Below are 27,984 nucleotides of genomic sequence, written 5' to 3'. Positions count from 1 at the left end.
GACTGTGCACACGCTCGCTCCGCCTCATGGCAGCACCTGCACCTACGTCGCCAGTCGCCACCGCATGGCGCCTAATACAATATTAATTCCTAACAGTATTTATTTATAATTGGGATATTAATCATATAATGTCTAAAATTCCTTAAAGAATGCAAAGTATGGAATAAAAAAATGTTCATTTTATATTTACAATTTGTAATGTCATACAATATGTAACTATATTTCAGTCAACATACGTTTCGTTTCGATTTAAACAAATTCCGTATATACAACGTCTAAAGATATTTTTTTATAGTTTACAATGTATATTAAGATTTTATTAAATCTAAGTACATAATCAATGTTGTATCAACATAATCTTGTAGATTTTACAATGTAATTATTAAATCGATTCTGACCTTAAAATACCTAGTCTTTAATAAACGAGATTTCACAATTATGACCACGATCGATGTGCGAATAATTATACTAAATAATATGATAAACAGTCAAATACAGGCAACGATAATAGTAATTGTAATATGCAAGCTGAAATCTGCTTCTGAAAACGAGACCAATGTAATAATATTTTTTACAAATTAATAACAATATCACAGCGTAGATTTCTCGTCTGTTGGTTCTTCTTTTATAGGGTGACTACATTCCATTAACGCAGGGTTTGCCACTGCAATAATATTGTCCCCGCGTGATGCTATTACCTGAACCCAACAAAATTGTCAATGAAATTAGTGATTATATAGTACATACTCGTAACATTATTAATTGTCAACAGAATAATTATTACAGTTATCTATGATTAAAGAACAACTACATGTGTAAATTTCTTTTAATGGATCCTAAAGCATGGAAGGAGGGATGTGAATTTTGTTGCCACATAATGATGAAATGAAAGCATTTGTACCTTAAGATTGAAATCGCTTTCTTTGTCAGTGTTATCTGCATCCACTTCATTAGTGTCCTGCAAATAATGGATTAGAAAACATCTTGAGGCTTTCTAACAGAAAGTATTACAGTTTTCATTCCTTCTCTTTATTTGCATCGATAAAGATTAGTTTCGACGTGACAACGTCCTACAACTCAGCCCCTCATGTTCGGAAAGTGAGCGTCACGAAATTTTGCTCTCGGGTCCCCGGCAGTTACTCTTCAAGAAAAAGCAGTACGGTTAATATAAATGTTCGATTGCATAGGTAGGTCCTTAGGCTTCATGCTTCACACATAATCTTATCGCACCGACGTCAGCAGACTGCGGGGGTAGCCGCGCCCCGTAACTCTGATTTCGAGCGATTGAGTATGCTTGAGACCGCTGTAGCGAGCGTACGGCTCATCTGATTGGAGCAATTCTGGTGTCAGTTTGTGCGTAAACAAACAGATTAATTATTTTAAGTAATAGAATAACCAACAATCGTAAATAATAAACACACATAATGATATTTTCTTTGCAGATTACAAGCAAAGAAAATGTCGCGGTAAATCTTTCAGTGAAAAGAACACTGATGATATTAACAACACGAATACTGCTCGACAAGACGAATCTAACACTGAAAGAATGACTCGGCTACCTCAATCCGCCCATAGACGTTGTCACGCAAAAACACCTACGGCCGTGTAGACGACACAGCCCAGAGTTTTTTTCAAGCTTATTTTAGTGCAAAAAAAAGTAAATTATGTTATTTCGAGTAATGGTGAAAAGCATGTATAATTTCTTCGCTTACATGTATCGATGAAGAATCTTCATTGGAAAAGGAGAGTTGACTATCAGGGTCACTAATCTCCTCGATACTTGCGCCGAACATACCATTGTTATTCTTCTTCCTCCAGACTGGACTAAAACAATGCAAATGTCTGAACATCGATATGCACTTACGAAACGAACGATTAATAAACTATAAGTCGCGAAGTCGTAATGGAGTAAACAAAATTTATGTACGATTCATTTATTTAGAACCATCCGAGATTATATGAAATCCAATAAAACATGTATGCGAAGTAACAATTAAGAGATGACCAAGCTCAAAATAATCACCTCGATGATCGATGCCTTCTGATCGTCGAATTATTAATATCCATTTCAGAACAGCGAAGATCCAACTCCTCCTAGAACAATGAACTGCTACAGACAACGCACATTGGAAGTATAACAAAAGACATAGAAGAAAGAAAAAAAGCTAGTTATTATATAATACACTTGACACTACTATCGAATTGCAATTTAAAATATTAGATTAAGCATACACAACTCGTCAGGACACCAGGTGCAGAACATAGAGTCCTAACAAGTGCGGAAATTTGTGTTAATATTTAATTAGAAGGTTCGATTGGAATACGAAAGTTTAGCTGATTTTTAGCAGAAGAGTTCTATAATAAAGAGTTGAAAGAGAAGTAGTAGTTCATATGGAATCAGTGCAAAGCCATGCATGTTATGCGAAAGCTATACTTGACCTTTCTTTGCCTGTGCTTCGTACTGTATATATCAACGAAGTGGTAGTATACGTGTTGCAATTGTTTGCGTGCTGGATGCATGGTTAGTGATTAGCGCTCATGCGAGTGCAGTAGCTCGTTAATATGCCAATGATTCCAGATCGAAGTTATCACAAACGTCCAATCAAGGATTTTGAAGTACATTTGTACGCTAGATCCCTGCATCCGTGCAGGATGCATAATCTATTCTATGACACAAGTTACCTCTGAAAAATCAATGCAATTCTTTGTATTCAGATCGTTGTGTAATAATTTCTGAAATTATTAAGTACCTAAAAATTGTGAATTGTTTCAGCAGATCAAATATTTGGTATTACATCCTGTACATGTAAACTTAACACTTTGCTCGTAGTGCTATTAAATATTATTATGAGATCTTGATATGAAACAAACTAGGTATTCCATTTTCTTGTATGCTCTCCACACACGAACATACAAAAAGAACCTTTACTTATTTAACTTGCATCAAAATCCCTGACTTTGTCCCAACTTTGTGATGATTTTGAACTGGTATCATCTGTATGCGGCTTATTTCTTATTGCTGAGGCGAGCTAACCTGCGCCGCATCTTCATTCTCGCCCTCGGGCTCGAGCTTTTGCCGTTTTATACGCTCGGTTTCGTGCTCTTCGCCATTTTCACGTGGCCTCGATACGGATAAACTAAAGCAGTTTAAACACAAGTATAACACTTGCTCGATAAATTACAGATGACTGACAACAATTCAATACATCTAAAGAACTCAGCGAAGAAACAAGTTGAATTTTCTAATAAAAATTCTTAGTTTTTGTAGCTGCGTTGCTTTTAGTATAATCCATATTCACTGCTTCTGTTGCTTGTATTAATCAGTGAATACGTCTTAAGTACGCTATATCATTAAGAACGCTTTATAAGAGAAGATACTTACTAATGATTTTTTGAATAATGATACCCAGAATCTCTGACAATACGCCGGGCCAAAGGAAAAAGTTCATCTCTTCTAGTAAGAAGCGCAGGTACGAACCTGCATATTTGTGCAGCAGCTTCGTTTACTGACACTTCGTGCAATGTCAACGGTTTCTCTGGTTTCCTCTTACAGTCAAACCTTCCATAAATTGCTGCATACTTTTGAATCTCTTCCATTCTGCGTGGATCACTATCCGGCATAGCCATTACCATCTGCACAAAAAGCAACAAAACGTTAGTATGACTGCTGAATGTGTGAATTCGTTACGCTCGTGTGTACCTCTAGACTTTTGCAGATTTTCTTTTTTACATTGTGCGGTTTTGGGTCAACAGGTCGTATAGTAGCAGCGAGTCTCTCAGCTGCCTCTGCGAGTCTTTGTATTTGTGATTGTAGAAGCGTTGGCGTTGGTTGCGTTGGACTCGCGGGTGCACCGCCACCTCCGCTAGGACTTGGTGTTGTGCCACTGCCACAAGACGATTCACATGTTCCAACCTAATGACAGTAGTCATCGTTTAGAGAAGTTAGTCAGCTTTGTAAGTGTTCCATTGATGTATATTCGATAATGTACCTGCAGTACACCAGGGCTGTGAGAAGTTGTATTAGGCAGCGGGGCATTAGGGCTTGGGCTCTGTCGAAAGGTTGTCGAGGCAACTGGCGCTGTCACGCTCGTAACAGACACGATAGGACTCGTACTCCTGCATGGTAACGGTGTCAGGGATACGTGCGACGAAACATAAGGTGTTGGAGTTGGCGTCTGCGACGTTGTAGTGAAAACGTGAAGATTTTGTACTTGCGATCTGGAGCTAGCACACGGGAATCCTATGCCTGCAGGATTTTTGCACGTTGCGCTTGTTGGTACGACTGGTGTTTGAAACAGTGCTGCGGTACGAAGTTAAAAAGATCCTAATACATTAATAAACATCCATGACCAATTATGTAGATGAAATCAGTTTGCTACTGTGATACTTTACAAGGATTTGTAAGCCATTCTTGGAGAGCTTTTTGAAGTCTCCTGACATGAAGAGGTTTGCTCGCCATACCGACTAGTGCCATAATTTCCAGAAATTCTTCTTCCCCAGCATCGCATAATTGTTGTACATCATCACCACCTACAATATTTTATATAAAATTAGTTTTAGGCAAACGAAATATTCAATCACTAACAATAGCTTTTTCAAACCTATTTACCCATTTCTAGAAGTGTATCGTAATAGCTCAAGAGGGACGCACGCTGCATTACTCTGTACAGCTGCAGCTCCGCTTCATTCTGAGGTACGGATGTCTGCACCACTATAAATTTACAAACAAAAAAAAGACGAAAAGATAATATATTTAAGTAACATCAAAACCTGATAGGTGTTTAAATCCTATATCGGTATTCCAAGAAAGAAAAAGATTACTTATAACTGTAATTGAACCCACAACGGAATGTGCTTGAATCTAACATAAGTACTGTGTTCATCACATTACATTGTTTCAATAGATTCAATAAAATTCAAATACTATACTTATTAGACACTTACAAGGGAACCCCGCGAACCCAGACCCACCGATTGTAACGCAACTTCTGGGTTTTCAGAGCGATTCAAAACAAAAACAACGCTGTGTTTCATTTGGGCCCTATCGCCCCTTAAGGGGGTGAAAACTAACCTCAAAGTCAAATTGGCGCTTCCACTTTTTCGCGTATAACTCTCGAAGTACAACAGACAGGAAAAAATGTTTCAAACAAAAGTTTAATGGTGCGATAAGCGCTACAAACTTGCGTTAACAAAATTTGGAAAAGAGTTAAAGGAAATATATATAACTGACGAAAAAAACTCTTCAAAATTTTGTTAACGCAAGTTTGTAGCGCTTATTGCACCATTAAACTTTTGCTTGAAACATTTATTTCTGTCTGTGGTACTTTGAGAGTTATACGCGAAAAAGTGGAAGCGCCAATTTGAATTGCGATTAGTTTTCGCCCCCTTAAAGAGCGATAAGGCCCAAATGAAACACACCGTTGTTCTTGTTTTAAGTCACTCTAAAAACCCACAAAGTAGCGTTCGAATCGGTGAGTCCGGGTTCGCGGTGTTCCCTCGTTGGTACATTAAATTCAAAATATGTAAAAGTACATTTTTTAACCCGACCGAACTGTATTAAGTGCTTCACAAATATACAAAATTTGCTTATAGAAGCGACTCATAGGAGTACTGCTCAAATCCAACGGAATAAACGTTTGAGTATCGACGCTGTTGATATATACCCAAGTGCATACTAAACTCGGTCCCAACACTAAGGTCACCATCCAACATCATCAAACAGCCAAAGCGTGATAATCCACAAATGTGAAGAAAAATCAACCGCGACAGTTAACTCCTCGATGAACAGCGAGATCACTAACAGTATTCCTACATGCAATTATTGACTTCATTTATTCTCGGCAGTCCCTCGATAGTTCCTATGGCATACCAGAAATAAGTGGCCAATTCTAAGCACAGCAAGCTGTATGGCGTGCGATGGTGTATACGTTGTACAAAACATTTAGTATACAAAACCACCGCGCTACGCGTATAATGCTGTTATCTCGTAAGTGAATGAGATTGGGCCCGAGATGGCTGTCTCATTAGAAAGATCCACGTATCCCTTTGGTTCCCGTAGCTGGAGGGGCCAACGTCAGAAAAATCTCGCGGAACGAGTCACCCCGCCGCTGTCGGGGACTCACTCGCATCTCGGCCGGTGCATGTAAGCGTGAGACCGGGGCCTCAGGTTCGTAATAAGACCTGACGGCCAGGTTTTTCAGCCCCTCTCCTTCTGCGTTTCTTCTCTCTTTCGTTCTCTCTTGGCTTCCTGTCGCTCTCTTTTTTCTCTCCCATCCCCCCCTCTCTCTCTCTCTCTCTCTCCCTCTCTCCCTCCCTCTTCCCCTGCCTTTGGTTTTATCTCCCTTCCCACTGTTTTAATTTGTACCTTCCGTCCTCTTCGTCGTTCCTCGACGGTTCTTTCTTCGGGACACTCTTCGCGGCGATGCCATGCCAGAGAGCGGTACCGGTATTAATTTATACGCTGTACGTGTGTGCACGCCGCTTTTTCTCGCAGTTCCTCGAAATTTGCAAGAAACTAGTCCTGGACACCCTGGCGGTTCGACCGCATACTGTTTCGCTGTTGCTGAAGCGACAGCCTCGTCGCTAACTATCGTCAACCAGGGATCGATGAAGGAATGATATAGCGAATTCGGTATCTCGCACTGACTCTGTGCTGGTACCAGAGAATTACTTGGATCGGTCGATTCTTATAGAGATTATCTTCGTCTCTGTCGGAAACAGCTAATTCCACTTATTTTCTGGCATCGGCGCAGAGTCAGTGCGAGATACCGAACTCGCTAATAGACTCTTTGGTGTAACGAGAAAAAGAGAGGGATTCTTCTGCTTTCATCTATGCACTACCTAAATCCATGATACTATTCGTGTAACAGCAATTTGCAAGTATCATTTAAAACATGTACCCGGAAAGCTGCTTTTCAAAATCATTCTGTTTGGGACCATTCTGTAGAAGTGTAAATAGATGGACAAAGTTTAATTCGTAGGTGGAACTTTGAGGGTCACGGCGGGAGTACGACACTTCACGTGAGATTCTGTCGACATTTCGCAAATCAGTCACGCGTGTGTTACGGTTAAAGTCGAAATGTGGCGCAACATACACTGACTCGCATTAATATTCGGACACTTTTTAAAATCGCATGACTTTTTTAGAATTGGTCCAAACGACTTGAGTTTTTTTTTTGAGAAGCTAGAAGGATTAGTTTGCTAAATGACGTATTTGGTCGTTTTGAAAAAAAATGTATTTGGTCGGAATAGCGAAAAGAATAGTAAAGTACAATTAACACTAATTACAATTATATATATTTTTATATATATATTTTTTTCAAACGGTTTGTTAGGAAACGATACGTCTTTAAGACGTCTTATAGACATCTTTAAGACGTCTTATAGACAGCTTTAAGACGTCTTATAGACATCTTTAAGACGTCTTCGTACGGTCTGGTTTAGGAGAAAAAAAAATTAGCGTTGACCGGAATCAACAACAAACTTCCTTGTAAAGATTTTCAAATTCTAGGTATATAACGAGTATTAATTGTTTATAAAAATGCGCATTGACGCGAAATATTCTACAGAATACCATCATCCAAGCTCTAGATTTATTCCTTGAAATTTCACATTCATCTTAAGGACACATCCCCGTTAAATCGCGCGAAAACATAAGTGACTTTTATAATTTTTTGTACAAAAAGTATACAATGTACGGGTCTAGAACTTTTTGCACTTTATTCTGCTGCAAATATAGAGTATAAAACAATGTTTTTAATTCACTTTTACCCACCCCTGCCTCTAATATGCATTGCGTGCTGCATCATTGTAAAAAAAAAAACTGGCCTGGACTGTCGCCACGATAACTTTAAACAGGATTATCCAAAATCAAAAACCGAAAGATATTTCTTAATTATACACGTGCAGTTATCGCGCTCCCCTCAGGCAGTACTTAGTAAGAAACAACTGGGCGATGATTGCCATACGTTTAAACGTTAGGGTCCCGAAACATGGGTTTTTTCGCGTAAAACTGTTTCGTAAAAAAAAAAATTGAGTGTATGAAAATTCGCAATAGAGGGTTCAACCGGTTCAAAACGTTCAACCCGTTTTTTTTAGTAGCTAGAAGGATTAGTTTGCTAAGTGACGTGATTCGTCGTTTTGGAAAAAATGCACTTGGTTGGAATAGCAAAAAAATTTAATAAAGGTTGTTTTTTCAACTTTTTTGTGAGCCTATAATGAAAATTCAAAAAACCCGTTTGTAGATTTAAGTAAATTATATACGTGCCTAAAATTTCATGAAAATCAATTAACGTTCCTCTGAGCTATAAACACTTAAAAATCGCAGAATAAGGTCGAGGATCGCGGAAATTTCCAAAATCAGCGAATCTAGACCTTATTCTGCGAACTTTAAGCGTTTATAGCTCAGAGCAACGATAAGCAAGTTAATCGATTTTCGTGAAATTTTAGGCTCGTATATAACTTACCTAAATCTACAAACGAGTTTTTTGAATTATCATTATAGGCTCACAAAAAAAAGTTGAAAAACCAACCTTTACTATGTTTTTTTTGCTACTCTGACCAAGGGCATTTTTTTCAAAACGACGAATCACGTCACTTAGCAAACTAACCCTTCTAGCTTCTCAAAAAAACTCAAGTCGTTTGGGCGAATTTTAAAAAAGAGTCACGCGATTTTAAAGCCTGCACGATTATGGCTGTGAGCCACATACCTATATGAATCGAAAAGGTAGCTGCATGAAATAAAAGTGTTAATATTATGATAGGAGCACAAATGTCAGAGAACTACCCCTCTCACTAATGAGTGAGAGGGATAGTGTACTCAGAGATTTTAATGGTAGTGGTACCCCGCAACCCCTAATCTATCCTCTAGAATCTAGATCGCTGATCCGAGGGCGAATTCCTCCACGAGCGTTCCCACAACTCTGGAGCGGAGTTTGTTAATCGCCCAGATGATAGAAGTCCAGCGGTAAGACACAGGGAGTTCCGTGTCTACGGAATCGTTAATCCATTCCCGAGGAGTATGCTACTCGGCCTCCCATCGGCGCTCCTCTTCTTCCGATGAAACGGAATAGAAGGTATACCTGTGACCGACAGTCTAGGCCAGGCAGTGCATTTACATAACAACTTTTTTGGCAGAGGATAATCGTTTTTGTCAGCTGAGAACACGCACGCCGGAGGGGGGCAGAGTCGCCACGGCATAGCATCCAATACCGCGCACCAGGGACGCGCTAAGAAAAACCTGATCCCACTGCCGTGGCCTCTTCAGCATCCCTGGGAAACGACGACGCGCGTGTGCCTCGCCACCGAGTTTTCTCCTCTATGCCACCGTTCACCGTCGTCCCCTTTGTTTTTCGGCGGACGAGCGGATGACACGGTCTGCTACCGTTGCGTTGCCATCCAAACATTGCTGTACGCTCAACGTAGTTGATTCTTCTTCTTGCACGGCGCCGGCAAATGGTAACGCTCTTGAGGCAGGGTCACGGGGTGTCTGATGATTGGTTATTGTGACCCATTCGGTGGCTTCAGAGTTCTTTTTTCTTCTTCTACAGGCGATGCTATAATGTATAGTGACTCGCATTAATATTCGGACACTTTTTAAAATCGCATAACTTTTTTAGAATTGGTCCAAACGACTTGAGTTTTTTTTAGAAGCTAGAAGGATTAGTTTGCTAAATGACGTATTTGGTCGTTTTGTAAAAAATTGTATTTGGTCGGAATAGCGAAAGAAATAGTAAAGGTGGATTTTTAAACTTTTTTTTGTGAGGCGAATTATTATATATTTGTTTTTTTAATATATTGATTTTTTAGTGAGAACGTTAACCGACTTTGATGAAATTTTAGGCACGTATACAACTTACTGCAATCTACAAACGTTTTTTTTTTTTAATTTTCATTACAAGCTCACAAAAAAAGTTTAAAAATCGTCCTTTACTATTCTTTTCGCTATTCCAACCAAAAACATTTTTTTTCAAAACGACTAAACGCGTCAGTTAGCGAACTAATCCTTCTAGCTTCTCAAAAAAACTCAAGTCGTTTGGACGAATTCTAAAAAAGCTATGCGATTTTAAAAAGTGTCCGAATATTAATGCGAGTCACTGTACTTAGGCGGGCAACTGGTAGCGCAGAACGCGCAGTGGCAATCGAAGGAAAGTTTAAGCGCCGATACGCGATCCTTACTATGAGATCCAATGAGACAGAAAAAAGATTGGCTGATCGGAAGAGGAAATCCGATGTCGAACTTGAATTTTTAACGATATTATTGGAGATTACAAGATTCATCGGTCAATGCTAAAATTGCATAGGTGATCATGGCAAGTGATCGATGATTATATTGGAATGGTAGGACGAGTGCCTACAAAAGACCCTATTCAGAACACGACTCGCATTTTTCGATGAAGGAGTATGTGCTGTTATAGACGGGAGTGTTTTATACGGCGTTACTACTCCGAGTTACCGAATGGTCTGACTGATAAGTGCGGCAGCCACTTTGAATGCGTATCATTCTTCCTAAGTAGTAACCCGCTTTAAGGTGCCAATTCAACCAACGTTTGGCTCCCCCGTCCAGTAATTAATAACCGAGCCATCATCCTCTCTTCGCCGAATATCGCGAACCGCGCATCGACAGACGTGGAAAGTCCAGAGACCATGAGAATCCAGTAGGCACCCTGCGACATTTAATTCTCCACCCGACACCCGCGCTGACTTAGGCTTACCTATTTAAAAAGAATATTTGAATAATAATCTGCGAGTTTCTTGCCCGCGCCATCAGCGGACCGGCGACGAAATCGACTTGTTCGGAAGAAGCTACGTAGAGTTTCCCTTCAGGAGCACCGTCGAACGCTCCAACAGGGATCGATAAGTCGTCCTAGATAATGGATAGGGAAGAAGGAGGACTAGATGGAACGTGTAAGTGAAGACCAAGAAGAAGGAGAAGCCGCATACTCTCCGTAGGCAAAGAGAGCAAGGCTAGGGGCTATACCAGAAGCAACGTAGCCATTCGGCGGGGAGGGGGTGGGGAGGGGGGGTGGTCCAGGGTGAAAGACGTCCTCGGTGAAGAGGCCAGGGGTGAGAGAACGAACGAGTGGCATAGCTTCTTTGTCCGATAGCTCACGGGTTCTCTTCCGATGGCGGGCAAAAACGGGTCTAGTTTCTTAGAAGCGCCCCGTTCTCGCGCGGCGGAGGCAGAGGCATCGTCGGCAGCAGCAGCGGTTAGTATTTCGCTTTTTGCTGGCATTGTAATCAAGGAAGGGTTAGGCGAGTTTTTGTCTAGCGCCTGTGCCGCCGCTTGGACAAAACACCGGACAGATGGACTGAGTCGCCGTTTTCGATTCCCCTACCTTCCCTTTCTAGCCCCCGCCCCGGCCCAAACCCCCCCTCCCCCCTCCCCAACCCACCTCTCCCTCGCCGCGCGCTACGCCTCCCTTCGCGTGGTTTACCCTGTTCCTCGGCTATCCCCCTCTGCTCTCTCAGCAGCCCTCTTTTTATCAGCTACGACCACCCCTTCTCGTCGTTTCACCTTAACGTTTTCGTTCTTCGCCGCTCAGCACGCTCCTCCTTCTGCTGATATATACCACCACCTCCCAGCGTCTCTAGGATACTTGCAGCGCACCTATCCTGGCTAATTAAACATTTTCTCTGAAACGAGTGTACTTTGTCCAACTCGAAACAGTCGAGACCACGTCACCATGTCCTCGCTATCTGAAGCGGTCACCGATCTGGGAGAACATTTTTTTCTTCAGACAGAATTAGATAGGAAACGTAACGGAGAGCGAATATATCAGCGCGTCCTTGTTATACAGCTGTCAAAGCTTGGGAATTTTTAGGAAAAATATTTGACGCAGATTGACCGTCTCGCTTTTGTTAATTACTGCAGGTAGATCTTGGCGAGAGGAATGAAGAAGCCTTGTACGGTAATGCTGCATGATCGATAGCTGTATCACCCTAATCCCCGCGACACTTCTTCGTTTCTGGTTTTAACGGAGGGTGGTGCTGGAGAAAGTTGCGATGAGGTGTATGAAAATTCATGATATTGTGATAAGTAGATATTTATTAGGTAGCTACTCACGTTGACAAATCCTTTGCAAATACTTGCGCGAATAGGCTACCAAAGTCTGAAGAATTGTTTTGTCTAAACGACTCACAAACGTTGATTGGAATTCAGATCAGAACTCTGTGGCGAGTGTTTTGCTGCTCGACGCTTGAAGGCAAATGATAATGCTAGGGCAGCAGCTTTATTAGATCACAAAGCATTAAAGCAGAAGGTTTCTCTCATAAAACTAAATATCTCAAGAAGAATTGCCGTTTTGTTTGTTACATTATCCAGCAGCCAAGTTTCTACCCACGGCTTTGAAACACCCTGTAGTCTGATCGTTACAGTTCTGAGCACTCAAGAACACCGCCATGTAGGGTTGCCGCACGTCCCACTTTCGATAGGACAGCTCTGCAATCGCTAGAATATGTCCTACACTGTAATGCTTGAAGTGCTTAACCCGAGAGTAGGCGCGCCAAATAATTTACGTTAGTAGGCGCACGTCGGTCAATAAAAATAATATAATTAATAACGCATAACATTGTATTCTAGGTAAATAATTTTCATTTTTCATGATAAAATGATTAATCGTATTATAATATTATGAGTTCTGGAAAATTTATTTCTATACAAATGATGCATTGTAATTGGTTTTAAAAATAAAATGTTATATAAAAATTTGTGCGAATGCAAAATATAAAATTACACTGTCTATTTATCAATTTGAATTTATCACTTGATTTTTAATTTTCAATAATAGCAATTATCTAATATATTTTATATTTATATTTGTTTCTCAAAAAATATACTTATAAATTTATGGTTTCATAAACGTATTAAATATTTATATTTTCCTCGGATTAGAAACTGCTAAAAATGTATGATTGAAAACCTACACGAGTGCACTAAGTGTCGCTCCGTAACATAAATAAGTCAAGAACTCCTTCAAAGAGGAATAGCTCTACGGAAAAAGTAAACAGTCGAACGCTGTGGATCATGTTTCAAAACATGAAATCGTCGGTCGAAAAGACCGACATGCGTCTGCTCCCGGGTTAAATGCCTTAACTTCACCGTTTTAACGTGAGATTAATTTTTTCCCCACTGTATAATTTAAGTTGTGTCGTAATCACGAGGGACGTGGCAGTTGAACTGCCAGTTTTGTGCCACTTACTAGAACATGATTACTCCCAACTAAATACAAATCTCAAAGAAAATTAGCTAATTTTAAATTTCTTTGGAAATATAAAAACCGGTGCAAGCTTGTTAAGAGGTGCCAGGGATGATTATAGAAATATAAATTTAGGCATTAATAATCGTTGCTTAACAGTGATTTATAATTATATATCTTATTATTCTATAACTGCTGTTATAGATATATTATATTACATAATTTGTGAATTAATATATAAACATAGATATATCATATTCAGTGGAGTAAAATGTATACGTTATGATTTGTTTTTTAATTTACAACTGTCCTATTTAAGACTTTTCAGCGTGTGGCAGTCCTCCCTTCGTGACCCACAGGTTTAAAAAAAGGGGGTAGCAGATTATTCCGGATTGGGACTTAGGGGTGGAAACGTATTTTCCACGGGGGAGGTAGCTGTACCTGGATCGACATTGGCTGGGTCTGGGCTAGCTTTTTTTGGGTACACAGGGTGGGGCCCCAATTCCAACCTCCGATCGGGGGCCAACCGCCATCGTTTCCATCCCCCTGTTGCTTGCAAACTCGTGACCCTTCCTTCAATGTATTTCGAAGCATGGTCGACTGTGCATGTTTGCCACGCCATCGCAAAAAAAATCGTGGCCGTTGAAATCTCTACATTGGACCGTCGATTAAGCAAACATCAGTTAACAGTTCAACATGTAAACGATGCTAGCGACTCAGCAAACTATCTTACAAACATTTCCAGCCCTTTATTGTCGAAAATTTGCAAAATCATAAACGAAACGGAACAGGAATATCATCGTCGTTTTTATATACCCTAAACTGAGGGGAACAGTGGCAGGTTTTTCAAAGATTTTGTTAAATAATTTAAAAATTAACATGTTCGCGTTTGCTTTAAGTATCCTATCATAACATTGCATCTTTTGCGATTGTACTGCAAGTGTCGAAATGCATAAAATTTTGCTCCTTTTTTTCTTTAATACATGTTAAAAACGTTAGTGTACCGGGGTAACATTGTCACGTCATATAGATAGCATTAACGGGTTAAGTTTTACTAATCCGAAGCCAGTAAGATACATTGACACTTAAATTTGTTTATTTTATTTTTTTACATCTTAACCCTCGAGCGGGCGCGCCGGTGAGCTCAGTTCACCAATCCGCCTATTTCTTTGTTTACGTCTCGGGAAGATAAACATTCTTGGGTACATTGCTATTATTTTCTCGTCACATTTAATCAAAAGTTACTAATATCGTGAGAGAAAAACCTTTTCTGAAGTGTATACTTTATATATAAGGAGACTAAAATGATTATTTTCAACTGGTGAACTGAGTTCACCACGCGCCTGCTCGTGTAACTCTCACTGGCGCACGTATATTAACCCGGGAGCAGGCGCATGTCGGTCTTTTCGACCGACGATTTCATATGTTTTGAAACATGATCCGTAGCGTTCGACTGTTTACTTTTTCCGTAGAGCTATTCCTCTTCGAAGGAGTTCTTGACTTATTTATGTTACGGAGCGACACTTAGTGCACTCGTGTAGGTTTTCAATCATACATTTTTACGCGTCGGTCTTTTCGACCATAGCGCGCCTGCTAACGTTAGTCCCATTTCGTCTGTCGCCTACGACGCGTACTGTGTGGCGATCATGGCTAATACTAATTTCCGAGATTTCTTATTGATTGAAAACATTGAAGACGAGATAAGTGATTCCACAGAAGATTCCGATTATGTTATACAATGCGATCACGATACAGATTCGGAAATTGATTCTGCGGATATAGAGATATCAGATGTAGAGGAGGAAACGTAAGTATTTATTCTTTATTCTCAAGATGCAGTTTCTAATCCGAGGAAAATATAAATATTTAATACGTTTATGAAACCATAAATTTATAAGAATATTTTTTGAAAAACAAATATAAATATAAAATATATTAGATAATTGCTATTATTGAAAATTAAAAATCCAGTGATAAATTCAAATTGATAAATAGACAGTGTAATTTTATATTTTGCATTCGCACAAATTTTTATATAACATTTTATTTTTAAAATCAATTACAATGCATCAGCAATATTCAGTGGATTAAGAGCAATAAATTAGCAAAAAAATTCTGCAAGAATGGGATTGATATCATTCTTAGGTACAGTGATACAATAAGTGGCTACGCCAGCTTAATATTACGGTAGCGTAGCCATTGTTTCTCGAAAACGGCTGGAGCAAAGAAATTAATTCTTTGGCAAATAATTAGCAAATAAATAGGTAAGAAATATCGTTTTAATTTTGCGTTGGCCTTTTCAAATGGCTACGCCAGCTTAATATACGTCACTGGCGCGCCCGCCCGAGGGTTAATAGCATTAATGGCATTATATATAAGTAGCATTAACAGGTTAAGCTTTACTAAACTGACGTAAAACAATGTAATCCCGGGGTATGCCAATGTTACCCCGTCCTGCCAATGTTCCTCCAGTTTACAGTACCTACCTATATCATAAAAATGAAGAACTCCCAACCCTTTGAAGTTACGAGTATTATTTAATTTTTTACACATTCATTTCTCGAAAATGCTAGTGGATGTATTACCGGGTAATCAAAGCACAACTTTTTCTATTACAAAAACAGTAATAATTATTATAACATTTGATTTATTCGTTTCATTATATTCAGCTATTTAATTTTTTTTTCAGTACCACACAAATACATTTTGCGTGCTGAACCGATTGAGTGTGAGCTGTAAACACAACTTTAGTAACGTCCGCGATTTTTTACATACTTCATTGAATAAGTTCCTCGGCTCGTCAGTTGAGTACTTCAGCTTTCGTGTTTCTACTAATATTTCAAACAGTCGATAATATTTTACGGTGCAAACGTAAACGCGAATAAATACTTTAAAGAGTCGCCCAATTCGCTTGGATAATTTCCAGCCGGCTCTTGTCTCGCATAATTTAAATCAGCATAGCCGAAAAAGAAGAGCAGATGAAAGGTCGAATCCAAAAAAAAAAGTACGCATTTCGGTGTGTTTTTGCCAATAGTAATATTAAATACAGTAACAGTGTCCCGCATATACGTATACCTGACCGTCCTCAATTTTTCAATACCTATCCTTTTACGTATCAAAACAAATTCCACTCGCCTGACATCACTGTGGCAGAAAAAAAGACATATCGTTTTAAACCATTGGTCCTTTAACAGTCACGGTAGAGGAGTATTTAGTTTTCGTCGTGGGTCGAGCGAGGAAAAAAGAGAATGGTACCTACGCGTTAAGTAACAGAATGCTTTCGTTACTCCAAGTTGAATAAAAAAAAGGAGGAACTGCGTATTTGACGAATGGAGAAATTCGTGTCTCGTCTATTTTTTCGGCGATTTGGAAAATTTAACTGTGTCCCGTTTTGGTTTCTATTCGATGCGAAATAGCGTGGACGAAAAGGGGAAGATGCTCGATCGAAGTTTCTTCATTGTTCGCGGACCGATGGCGCAAAAATGGATGATATCTCGACCAAGAAATAAAACGCGCGAACTTTCGCGGAGAGAGAACAAACGAAAGAGTTCGGAGGTCGACCGAGAATGTACGAAAACAGTCGGGGTAAAAAGTCGCGCGACAGGCTTCGAGCGAATAAACAAGAATAAATCTGGATTCCATCGTGAATAGCGACCAGTTAAACGATATACTTGCAGGATGCGAAGGTTTTTGCGTTCTACGATCTACATGGCACATCGAAGGAATTGGAAGCAGGCGACCAGCGAAGACCAATCGACAAAATCCAAATTCCACGGAACGTTTTTTTTAGTTAATAACAATGGTCGCTTATATAACAGTAGTAGGGGAGACCGGGGCAAGTTGACACAGACGAATTATCTCGACACTTTATATTTGTAGCTCCATTTCAGCGAGATATATATTGCTGTTCAATTCTCTCCTACGACCCAGTGGACGTGTGTGACGTTAACAATGGTTTTTTAACTGCTTTCGTTTATATAGAGAAAAAGTAAATAATTTTCATACATACAGATTGATCGTCCAAATAACATTTTTTCATTCATTTTGTATGTATTTTCTCAAGTTTTCGCTTACTATATATTAAAGAGGAAGGACCAAAGTATATTCTGGCATATTTGTTATTGAGTAATTAATTTAAATAAAAAATTAAAAAAATTGAAAACAGAATAACTTATCAACTAGCCCCGCAGTGGGGTAAATTGATACATGAAATATATCTCTTCAAGACCCAATTTCACCATTTGCTACAATTTAAATGCATTCCACAATTTAACCATAATTATACTAATTATAATCGTCTCATCTACAATAATCACTATAATCAATATAATTAAAAACAAATTCACCAATCGATTTTACATTCGTCCAAATAACATTTTTTCCTTCATTTTGCTTGTATTTTCTCAAGTTTTCGCTTACTATATATTAAAGAGGAAGGACCAAAGTATGTTTTAGCATATTTGTTATCAAGTAATTAATTCAAATAAGAAATGAAAAAAATTGAAAAGTGAAAAACGTATCAACTAGCCCCGGTCTCCCCTACACTTGTCGTAGTAAAAGTTTATTCATTTTATAAAAGGTCAGATTACATTCTTGATGAAGATATTTTCGAGGTATGGAAATATGGGATGAACCACGAGAAGAATATAATTTCTCGCACTAACGACTCACAAGGGAAGATCCAGAACCCGGGAATTCCAAAAATCCTGAAACTTTGTGGATATGTAGGCAATTTCCTGCTGATTACAGCGCAAATTTTGTTTGCCGCCCAAATTCACTCTGAGGGGGTGTACTTGTCCCCTGAAAATCCGGTTATTTTTCGATTCTGTGTTACAACTAGGAAATTCAATCCCGGAATTCCGGTTGTTTTTTGGATTCCATTTTTATATTTTTCAATTGTTCATAAAGTAATTTACGTTTTTAAAAATTCTCGAAATTCTCGGGATAAGTTATAATTATCCTGATATACCAAATCTTGGGAGTTTTAGAATAAAAAAAACAGCCGGGATCCCGGGATTGAATTCTCTAGTTATAACTCATGAACTGTAAAATAATTTTTTACCAAATAACAGATCTAATTAAAAGAAGTAACTTTTGTCTTGAAACTTGTTTTCTATCTCTTACAGTTCGCGAGTTATAACACAAAATCGGAAAACAGTCGAATTTTCGGGGATTAATTATTTCACCCGCTTTGAGTGAATTTAGGCAGGAAACAAAAATTGGAATCAATTTTTTAAATTTCCGGGTTCGGGATCTTCCCTTGGTAGCAGTTGAAAATATATGGCTTTACAAATTTTAAGAAAAAAAATCCCTTTTTCAGGTATATGTTCCTTTCTGTTATTGATATTTGACGTCAGAGAAGTGAGTATTCTATTGCAAAAAATTCCATCGTCGTGTCCTACTATACCTGAGTATATATAGGTAGGTACATATATAGTGATTCAGATAATGAAGCTTCTGCTATTATTTGAAACTATTACTTTCTTTCGCCTTGCGAATTACCACTAGAACTAACCCTACGTAGATGATAACTACATTAAAAAAAGTGGAGTACATCGTGAAATTAGGGAGGACACCTTTCCCACGGGTATCCCAGTAAGAATAAATGATTTTTTCAGCAAGTTTTTTTCTTGGACCGGCTGAAGACGAAGCAAAGGGTTGCAGTGCTTGTCCTTGCCCAAGATATATATTTTTTTCTTCGTTCTCCTCGAGAACATTGTACCCCGTTTGTTATAATTGCAGTCTTTTTCAAATTGTCTTTCTCGTTCTGGTGCATTGAATGCCTGATCAATAAAATTTTTAGACTTGCATTAGATTCTGAATTCTAAAAGCCAAAATATTTATTTAACTCCCTCTAAGCTGCTGGCTATAATCAGCGACGTATTTTGCAATTTGATTAGAGGAACTGTGAATAAGTGTCTACCAAGGATAAATCATAGAGGACACTACAAAATTTATAATATGACGCTATAAAGATTAAATATCCTTAAGCGTCGTGGAGGTAGAGTTATGCAACAAGAAGAGACCACAGCAGTGGGTAATAATCTTCAAGCAAAACTGTTTTCCATGAATCTAGAAGGGGATCGAATAAAATTTGTACCAATACACATTTTTTACAAAAACAGTTAATCTAAGGTTTTAGCAAACTGCATGGTACATATTGATTACCTGCAACCTGCACCAACAAATCTTACATTTCTTTAACAATTTCTTACCATACACCATTCTTATTGTGACTCTCTAAATATTACAAGTTACTATTTACTTACAAAGCCATTACGTTAATAAAAAATAAATAAAAAAATTGTTAGCAACACCTTGTTTTCAACCTACGTTCAACCAATTCACTTCCAATTTTACACGCAGGATCGTAATAAGATTCCACATCGTCCAACGAGGGCTTTTTTTATTCCGATTCCCCGTTTATTATTTACAAAGATGAAAAGTGCCCTTTCCACTTAGAAAAATGTAACTTCACCTTTGATCTCTCGCCATTTCTTTATTTTTCAAAATCTTCAAAATCGGCCCCGTTGGACGATAGCTACTGACATACTTTATAAGAAGATTTGATTGTTCTTGATTTCAGACACGTCGCACAGCTGTTTCCAGGCCCACCATTTAGTCGTCTAAAATAGGGAGACTTTCGAATATGTATGCATAACTTCCGAAAAACAATAGTTTTTTAACTGGTACTTTTTTTTAAAGTAGTTCATAATACTATGTAAAGATAGTAAAAAAACGGGAAATCTTCATGAAGCCGTTGACTTGTAAAAAAATCCACAAAATGTACACATCTTCCGACAGTTCGACCTGGTAATACTCCCTTAGAGTGGCCACAAATTGTGCATCTACCCTACCTAACATCATTAACCCTTAACTGGTATACTGTCTTTGGCAAACGTGACTGGTATACTGGGGTCGTGGCAGACCCCAAATAAAAAAGGACACAGAAATTTGTAAAGTCGACACTAGAGCAACCACTATGAATATTTCCATCTTAGGTAATGTATAAAATAATAGAAGCGTAGAAAGTTAAACTATTATTATAAAATTAATCAGAAATTCAGTTTACCAACTTAGACAACCGAAAATTGTGCGACCCCAGTTAAGGGTTAAAAGAACAAGTTTCGCTGAAATCGGCTACACCGCGTACTACTGCGACCCCCACTGCTCGTGATTCTTCAGCCACGGTTCATCGTGGGTATCATCGACGTTCTACGCGGTTCGTGAGAATTCGCTCTCACCAACGCTAATTATAAATGGAGACCCACGAATCCCTCCCCGATTCACCCTGTCCGTCAGAGTTCATGGGGTCGAAGAGACTGATAAAAAGCACCGAGAGAAAAGCTTCCACCGGCAGGACAAAAACCGCCTGAGAAAGGAGGTGATCAGACAGAACCCACGGGGAAAGAATGAAGCAGATCAGACCAGAGGGGAGAGAGAGAGAGAGAGGGAGAGAGAGACAAAGAATTCTTTCGTAGGTATTTGGAGTTTTTTTTCTCTGGGGTCGGGCCTCTTCCCAGTTTTTTTTTTCACGGTGACTGACGTAAAGGGTGATGATGATATGCATATGCTCGGAGTCGGAGGAGCGAGGCTGGGCCGGACAAACGGGTTCGGTGGAAACGTAGCACACGTGCGTTTTATATTCTCTAATCCAGCTTTTCCCGCAGAGTTCGACAGGTAGGAGCGGCGCGGGCGCAGCCGTGCATCGTTCCCCGGGATTATCGTTTAGAACAAAAAAGGCCCCGGGAGAGGTAGGCGCGAAAATAGGGGACAGTCTTGATCCGTGTTCCACCGGTGCAGCGATCGGACGCCTCTTAATTTATTCGCAAACGAAATAAAGACGGGGAGGACCCTCTTGTGGGAATACTCCCGATCCTTCGGAGGAAACGATCGCACTTGGATGCCTCGGAATGTTGGCGCATTATTATGCGCGTTTCTATGCAAATGTATATTTTATATGAACATCGATAGACACATCATCAAGCCATTTTCAGGTAGGCTAAACCAACCAGTAATTGACCGCATACCAGTGAATGACCATTAGGCAAAGAAATTTGAATTATAAATTTAAGCATTGCTGTGTGTTTATAAATGGAGCGTAGTTGCACTTTTAATGTCCTATGTCTTTAGTCACGCGTATCAAGCAAACGTTAATAAGTTCAATTCTTATTAAAAGTATGCGGACATTTACTGGGCTTCTACACGTTTTGCATTTTATAATTGTTTTTTTCTTTTAAATTACGATAAGAATAGGTGATTATTCTTATAGGAATTTCAAGAAACATAAATTTAAATGCAATTTCGACAGTTGTTTTGTTGTTGTACGTTAATATATTCGAGTATTAATCCCAAAGGTCCATAGATTCAACAATTCGGTTGCTCAGTGGTTGGTTTGCCCTAGCTTTCTTTTTCCTTGTTGGCTTAAGGGTACTGGGCAGTCGTTCCTCTCTAAAATGAAGCATTATGTACATGTAACATATCTGTTCCAATTAACTACAAAGAAACAAATTGAAACCGAGACTTGTTCTTTGGCACAAAGTTTATTAACATCATAAGCTTTGAAAAAATTTGTTTGTTCAGTCAAACATATGTATTATGACGCTGCAGGTGGATCGTTAAAGATTTTTTTTTAGTAAAAGTTTCTTTTGTTTGCAGTGATAACTCAAGAGCGGAGGTTCCAGTCGATTAGAAACAAATTCGAGCATTTTCACAAAATCTGTAGTTTCGGACCAGACCTAAATTAAAGTTAATGAAAACTCTTATTCTTTATGAAAAGAAACTAAAACACCCTCTGATGAGTTTCTACCACCCCCTCTGATGAGGTTTTACCACCCCCCCCCAAGCCCCAAAATATGAGGTCTTAGTTTTTGTTATTGATGTGCAATAGAAACAGTCATTATTTAAACTAACGAGACTTTTCATTTCTTTTCCTTTGTTTAAGAATAACAGAAGGATCAGTTGTTTTTTTAATGTAAATTAATGGCAGGAGCAAAAGGAAGTTCACGAATATTTACTTGTTCCATGTGAATTCCTACTTTGTTAAATTCTATTGATTTTTAACTCTTTAAATTTTCCTTCTGCTTCGCATAGGTACAACCTCCAGTTTCGGTCGTATCTTAGCCTCGAATGTTTCCTTAAGCGAAACTGATAAATTGAATTCAGAGAAGTAAGAAAACCTGAAGTAAAACTTGATTCCTTAAGTTTCAATAAAACCTCCAGAAATGACTACACCCCTCGACTTCTCTACGGACCTTGAAACTTTACGTTATCTCGCCCCTTTTGAACGATGAAGAGGAGGAGGGGAGATGTATTATATACGAGGTAATAGCGTAGATGAAGCTAGAATATAAACGAATAGATAAGGAACAAAATAAGGTAGCAACCGGTAACGAAATGGATTTTGACAGAAGCACGAAGTGCATAGAAGTGAGCATGAAGTAAGAAGTAACTTGACTAGGTACAGAAAAGCCGTGTAGGTACGTACAAGAATGTAGGTTGTGGCGAATATCGGAGCGCAAATCCAAAATATGTAAGCAGAAGAAGGGAATGTAAATAGGCGCAGATTTAAGTTTAGATTTAGACGTGTACCTACACAGGGACAGAATAAATCCACTCGTTCAGTCATTAGGTACGCATATACATAGCTGCATAGTACAAATGGCTGCGGACAAAATATCAACGTTTCCAACGTTGCGTAGGTACATCGCGTAACTGCGTTTACGTAGTTCGTAAAGATAAGCGAAAACGGAAGGTCTGGTATTCCAATTGCCGCGTGTCCGACTTGAAACGCTTTAAATGCCTGAATGTAATTGACTGGCGCAAATGTTGGCGATGCACAGTGCACACGCAGCTGCTTATTTTAACGAACTCTTTGGTTCCGCTTGTGTACCCACCCGACGTTAAAGGGATGCCCGAATGTAATCTGAATACCATCAAGAAACTGCGCGATCCGTGGGTGGATGCACTCGAATACCCGGTTAATTTGAACGTCAAACGGAAACCAAGGCCCTTACGACTTGGGAAGGCGCACTGAATGGAGGATAGATCCGTTCAAAGCACGTCGTCCTTCCCCGATTGCATCAATTTATTATTTCTTATGACGAACTGAACGGCAGAAGCTTAAAGATTCAGATAATTATATATATATATATATTATTTTAGGATTAAGGATTAGAATACACCTTCTCTTCTCTAGTTGTCGAGTTATTTGTAATTTTCTAGATTTAATAAATTTAATATATATATAAAATGTATTAAATCTAGAAAATTACAGATAACTCGAAGACTAGAGAAGAGAAGGTGTATTCTAATCCTTAATCCTAAAATAATATATATATATATAAATAAAATAAATTATATATATATATATATATAAAATTTATTAAATTTAGAAAATTACAGATAACTATTTATTTTCTAGATTTAATAAATTTTATATATATATTAAATTTATTAAATCTAGAAAATTACAAATAACTCGACGACTAAAGAAGAGAACCCCAGTTTGTTTTATTACCACATTTATATCCACTTTTCTGTTCTAGTAACTTGCGTCCGTGTATACCTTCATATTAAGCGTTAAAAATTCCTACCTTCTACCTAAATGTTAGCTTGTCAATCTGAGAAAGGTGATTCCTTATGCAAACACAAATCGAAAATGTAGAATAAAATTTCTCCACGTGAGCCTTCGCTTTCGAAAAAATAGAATTTGCAATTTCATCTGGTACACGCAGACACGACTAAAAGATCAGCAGGGTTGATCAATAAATGACTCCTCGTGTAGGTACGCGTAAGTTGAAAATCTTAGAATACGTACCTTTCTTCGAATGAGGCTTTGCTCTCGAGAAGATAGACTTAAATGTCGAATTGATTTTTAGTCAAGCTTATGCGTGCTTGATGAATAAAATTTTCAAGCTCGACTTTCTCAAACACTAAGCCTGCTTTAAAGATAAATCCTACAATCTCGACTAGTTGTTGTACAAGGATGCGTTTTATTCGTGGTTATACCATATTTACGGCTAAATTCTGCTAATCAACTTGGATTAGGTGTATAAAAACATTCTATTTTCCTTCTACATTTTCGTGTTATTTCTTCGCAAGGAATTACCCTATGCACTGTTGCACCACCCATTCTGACCCACCCTTAAACAAATCGAAATGAGTCGCATAGGTGTATTTGGAATACACCCTGTGTATTGTACACGTACATAGGTAGGTTATAGATGTTGAGAAAGCGGGTCAGCAGCATTGTTTGTTTAGATCGGAAAAGTTATAATCGTAAAATAATAGAAGCCAAGGCTTGGGAACTTAAGAGACTCCTCTGCGATGGCTGGAGGAAGGTAGAAAAACTCTTGGCTCGATAAGTTCTAAGTAAGCGCGGGAATCCAGAAAACTTGCCGTAAAAACATCAAGATTTTTTGTCAGGCTGCATAGCAGTGGAGCGAGCAAGTGGCTGTTTTTATCAACGTTCGAGCTCAAATTTATGGCGCTCCGAATTATTCCGGTGTTTCGAGTAGGCACTAGGCTGTCCCTGGCAGGATAATTCTACGCCAACGCGCCAGCTATTCCTCCGTTTCAATTCTAAAATATTAACATTTCCATCCGGTTGAGGTATGCAATAAATAAGAAAAAAAAGAAGAACGGCAATTTTAACTACATTGGAATATACATACGTGTATCCTTTCGATTCTTCTTACAAACCATTCAATTCTCTCGAGAGGAGCAGCACAGCCTGAATATTACGAAACAATTCAAGTGTCCTTTATGCAATATAAATTTCTCGACAAAGATTACGAAGCATCGTCTAACTCAGCGATATCCCCGTTATTTCGACACGGGGCAAAAAAAAATTGAAATCGAGAAAGGGAAGGAGCGAGAAAAAGGGTCAGCCATTTTTGCCCACTACGGACCGACCGACGCGGCGTCTCCAAGTTATAACCTCTTTCTCTCGTAATTTCAAGTTTCGGAGAAACGCCGAGTAAAACCGCGAGCCAGCGGTTTTTTTGCCGTTCCCGCTGGTCAACTCTGCACGCTTATACGGTTACCAGCGATGGCTGTTCGTCTCGTAAGAAACGGGCAAAAAACCGTTCTCGCAATACTTGCTCGCCGATGGCGGAAGAAAAAGAGGCTTTTTGCGCGGCGCGGCCGTTTTTGCCGGTTAGCCGTGACTCATGCCTCTTCCTATCGCAAGTAGACAAAGCCCATCCACTGTGCGCACCTACACCGCTGGCCTCTGTATCCTATACTAGTACATACACTTATCTGATGCTTCCTTGAACGTTTTTACTCATGCAAAGTGTAAAGTGTAAAGAGTATTATACTCGACTAATACGAGCTCCTCGAAAAAGTATATTTCCGTCAGCTCTGCGGTTTCTGAGGGGTCCTTAGCCTTCACGTGAGAACTAACAATAATAACAATGTTTGTATGCACTGTCGGTAACTTAACTCGAAAGGAATTATTGAAGTTTAAATAGTTCGGTGAAAGAGTTCAAAATGCAATGGTAAACGTGTTTTTCGAAATAATTTCAAAGACGATACAATGAGTAAAATTCAATTGAACATTTGGTCTGTGAAAAGTGCAATTAAATTTGCCGCACTTAATACCAGGTGGATACGAATATTAACAGTTTTCATACGCACAAAAAGATGTGATATGTTTTGTTACAATAATAATAATATTAATAATATTAATAATACGTCCTTATTGCACGCTAATATCAACAAAACAGAAGTACAAAGGAGAAAAAGGCAAGAAAGAAAAAATTACAATTAAAAAAAATTTGAGTAATGAGCGAGGTGCGATAAACAGAAAATTAACTGTTATTGAATGCAAGAGGTTTAAAAAGTAATATACATCTAAATATCCCTGTTAGTTTTATAACGGTTAAATAATGCTTATATACGATGCCCCAAAATAAGCGGTATAACCAAATGGGAAATAAAGTTTTCTGGTACGATCTCTATACGTAGCCTTCAAGCATTAAATTTAAAAAATGCGCGGGGTACCCGCGCGCGCTTCACGAAATAATTCTTTCTTCTGCATATCTCTGTCGAAATTACGTACAAAAAATAGTATCCGTTCGTCAGAAATTATTATTGCAACATCGTACTATATCAGGCAGACTCGTGCAAACAGAATTCATTTTACATTCTCATCTAATATTTCCAAAATGATCTCCCTAATTTTAAATTCGAATGATTTTGTCATATATCTCTCTCTGTAAATTCATCTGCCTAAAAAATAGTGCGTTGCTGAACGCTTTGAGTGTGATGGCCATGCACTTACCTATACTTATCTATAAGATTTAATGAATGCAACGCGTACGGTAAAGTCTATAATGAAGGATTATCGCGCAACGTACGCTAAGGGCTCGACTCTCATCAGCGTAAGAGTTGAAGAGAAAATAAACTACAGAAAGGGAGACTACTTACGCGTGCCGTTGACGTTTCTGCTGAGTATCTTCGGTACAGCAGCGTTAACGGCGGTGACGGCGGTGACAGAGGTGACAGCTGAAACGGTAGGGACTGTAGGGAGAGAAGGGACACTGGACAACACGGATTGTTGGAGTTTAGTTGGCGGGCTCGCCACAACGACCACGGGATTCTGAATGGCACAAGTGGCGGACGTGTGAGCACCAACACCAGCAGGGACTGCGTTAATCGGCGTCGTTGGCACTGGAGAGGGCGTCCCGATGCCGCAGGTGGTGGTTACCGTCACTGTCGCCTCCTCCGTCGCGGACACGGCGAGCACGCGACTCTCCATCTTCGAATATGTGGCACCACTCTTCTTTCCCTCGGAGGACGACGACAGGCCCTACCTTGACGTTTCACACTCGCAGCACACGGGGAACGACGTTTATCGCGTTCCAGCGCATCGAAATGTCCACGCGTTTAACGACTCGATACATTCGGTGCCCCCTTACATGTCTCTTGCGAGGACGAGTGCCAACAACTCGATCTTGGCTGGCGCGAATTCGTGATGAAAGATCGATCGATCGATCGTCATAATAGCGAACGGTAACGATAAAAGTTGCACGCGGGAGATTGCTGATCGATTGAAAATCACGATCGAATGAGAAGGGACAAAGAATAGAAAGACGACGACACTTGGATGCTGCTGGAGACCGGTTTAGAACGCGTGTGGGATCATAGGTGGAATTATAACTTTCTATACCGGATTCTGTCAGAATTGTCTTTGTGCTCTTGGGGATCGTCGACCGGTCCTTCCTTACGACAATAAACTGTAAAGTTTGTATATTTGAAACGATCTGGGAGATGGACAAAATAAGCTAGTGGGAAAAGTAAAATCGCGCTAACACTTTGAAAAGCGACAGCGAGACACTCGGGACGATGACGCGGTGCACGTTGCCGGCCATCGAGTGATCCTGCTGCTTGCTGTACGATGCCCCCTCCACTCGACCACACAACGTGCAATACTTCTCCCACTATTTCCACGTTTCACGTGCGGTTATCCCTTCTCCTTGGACGGTTCCCCACTCCTCGAGACGATGAGTAATGACGAGCATTACTGCGTTAACCATAGTACGTAAATCTCGGAATCTGCGCTCCCCAATTCTCTCTCGGGGTCAGCGACAACTAAGAAACTACAGGCCCTATAATTATTTCGATATAGCGTTCTATTTGTAAGGCGAATTAAAAATTTCCAAATTACTATGAAATTCGGCATTTATAGGTGTCAGAGTTAGAGTGTATTACTTAGGGCCCCTATTCTTAATTGCGTTCACTGCATGCGCCCCACTGATTGAGTGCTTATAAACAGCGAAGA

The 27,984-nt window shown here is 39.3% G+C and overlaps 1 protein-coding gene across 14 annotated transcripts; it reads right to left on the bottom strand.

Moving 5' to 3' along the window:
- Positions 1-159: 159 nt before the first annotated feature.
- Nab (NGFI-A-binding protein homolog) lies at positions 160-27,726 on the bottom strand. 14 transcript variants are annotated; one of them, XM_076830758.1, is made up of 12 exons: positions 26,631-27,726; positions 4,610-4,711; positions 4,393-4,530; positions 3,990-4,300; positions 3,701-3,913; positions 3,479-3,633; positions 3,035-3,137; positions 2,440-2,510; positions 2,024-2,094; positions 1,713-1,819; positions 902-958; positions 160-698 (listed from the first exon to the last, which is right to left on the bottom strand). In XM_076830758.1, the coding sequence occupies exons 1-12, from the start codon at positions 26,959-26,961 to the stop codon at positions 591-593; spliced, it is 1,767 nt and encodes a 588-aa protein (XP_076686873.1). In that variant the 5' UTR covers positions 26,962-27,726; the 3' UTR covers positions 160-590. The 14 variants fall into 14 exon arrangements, 11 of the variants coding, with proteins under 11 accessions (XP_076686873.1, XP_076686854.1, XP_076686881.1 ...); XM_076830739.1 differs by having other exon boundaries at positions 3,383-3,633; positions 26,631-27,717; XM_076830766.1 differs by having other exon boundaries at positions 1,713-1,824; positions 3,383-3,633; positions 26,631-27,715.
- Between the last annotated feature and the right edge of the window lie 258 nt (positions 27,727-27,984).

Source organism: Andrena cerasifolii, chromosome 1 (genome assembly GCF_050908995.1).
Source record: "Andrena cerasifolii isolate SP2316 chromosome 1, iyAndCera1_principal, whole genome shotgun sequence".
Classification (NCBI taxonomy): Eukaryota; Metazoa; Arthropoda; class Insecta; order Hymenoptera; family Andrenidae; genus Andrena; species Andrena cerasifolii.
The sequence above is the reverse complement of the archived record's forward strand: the minus strand, read 5'-3'. Positions and strand labels throughout refer to the sequence as shown.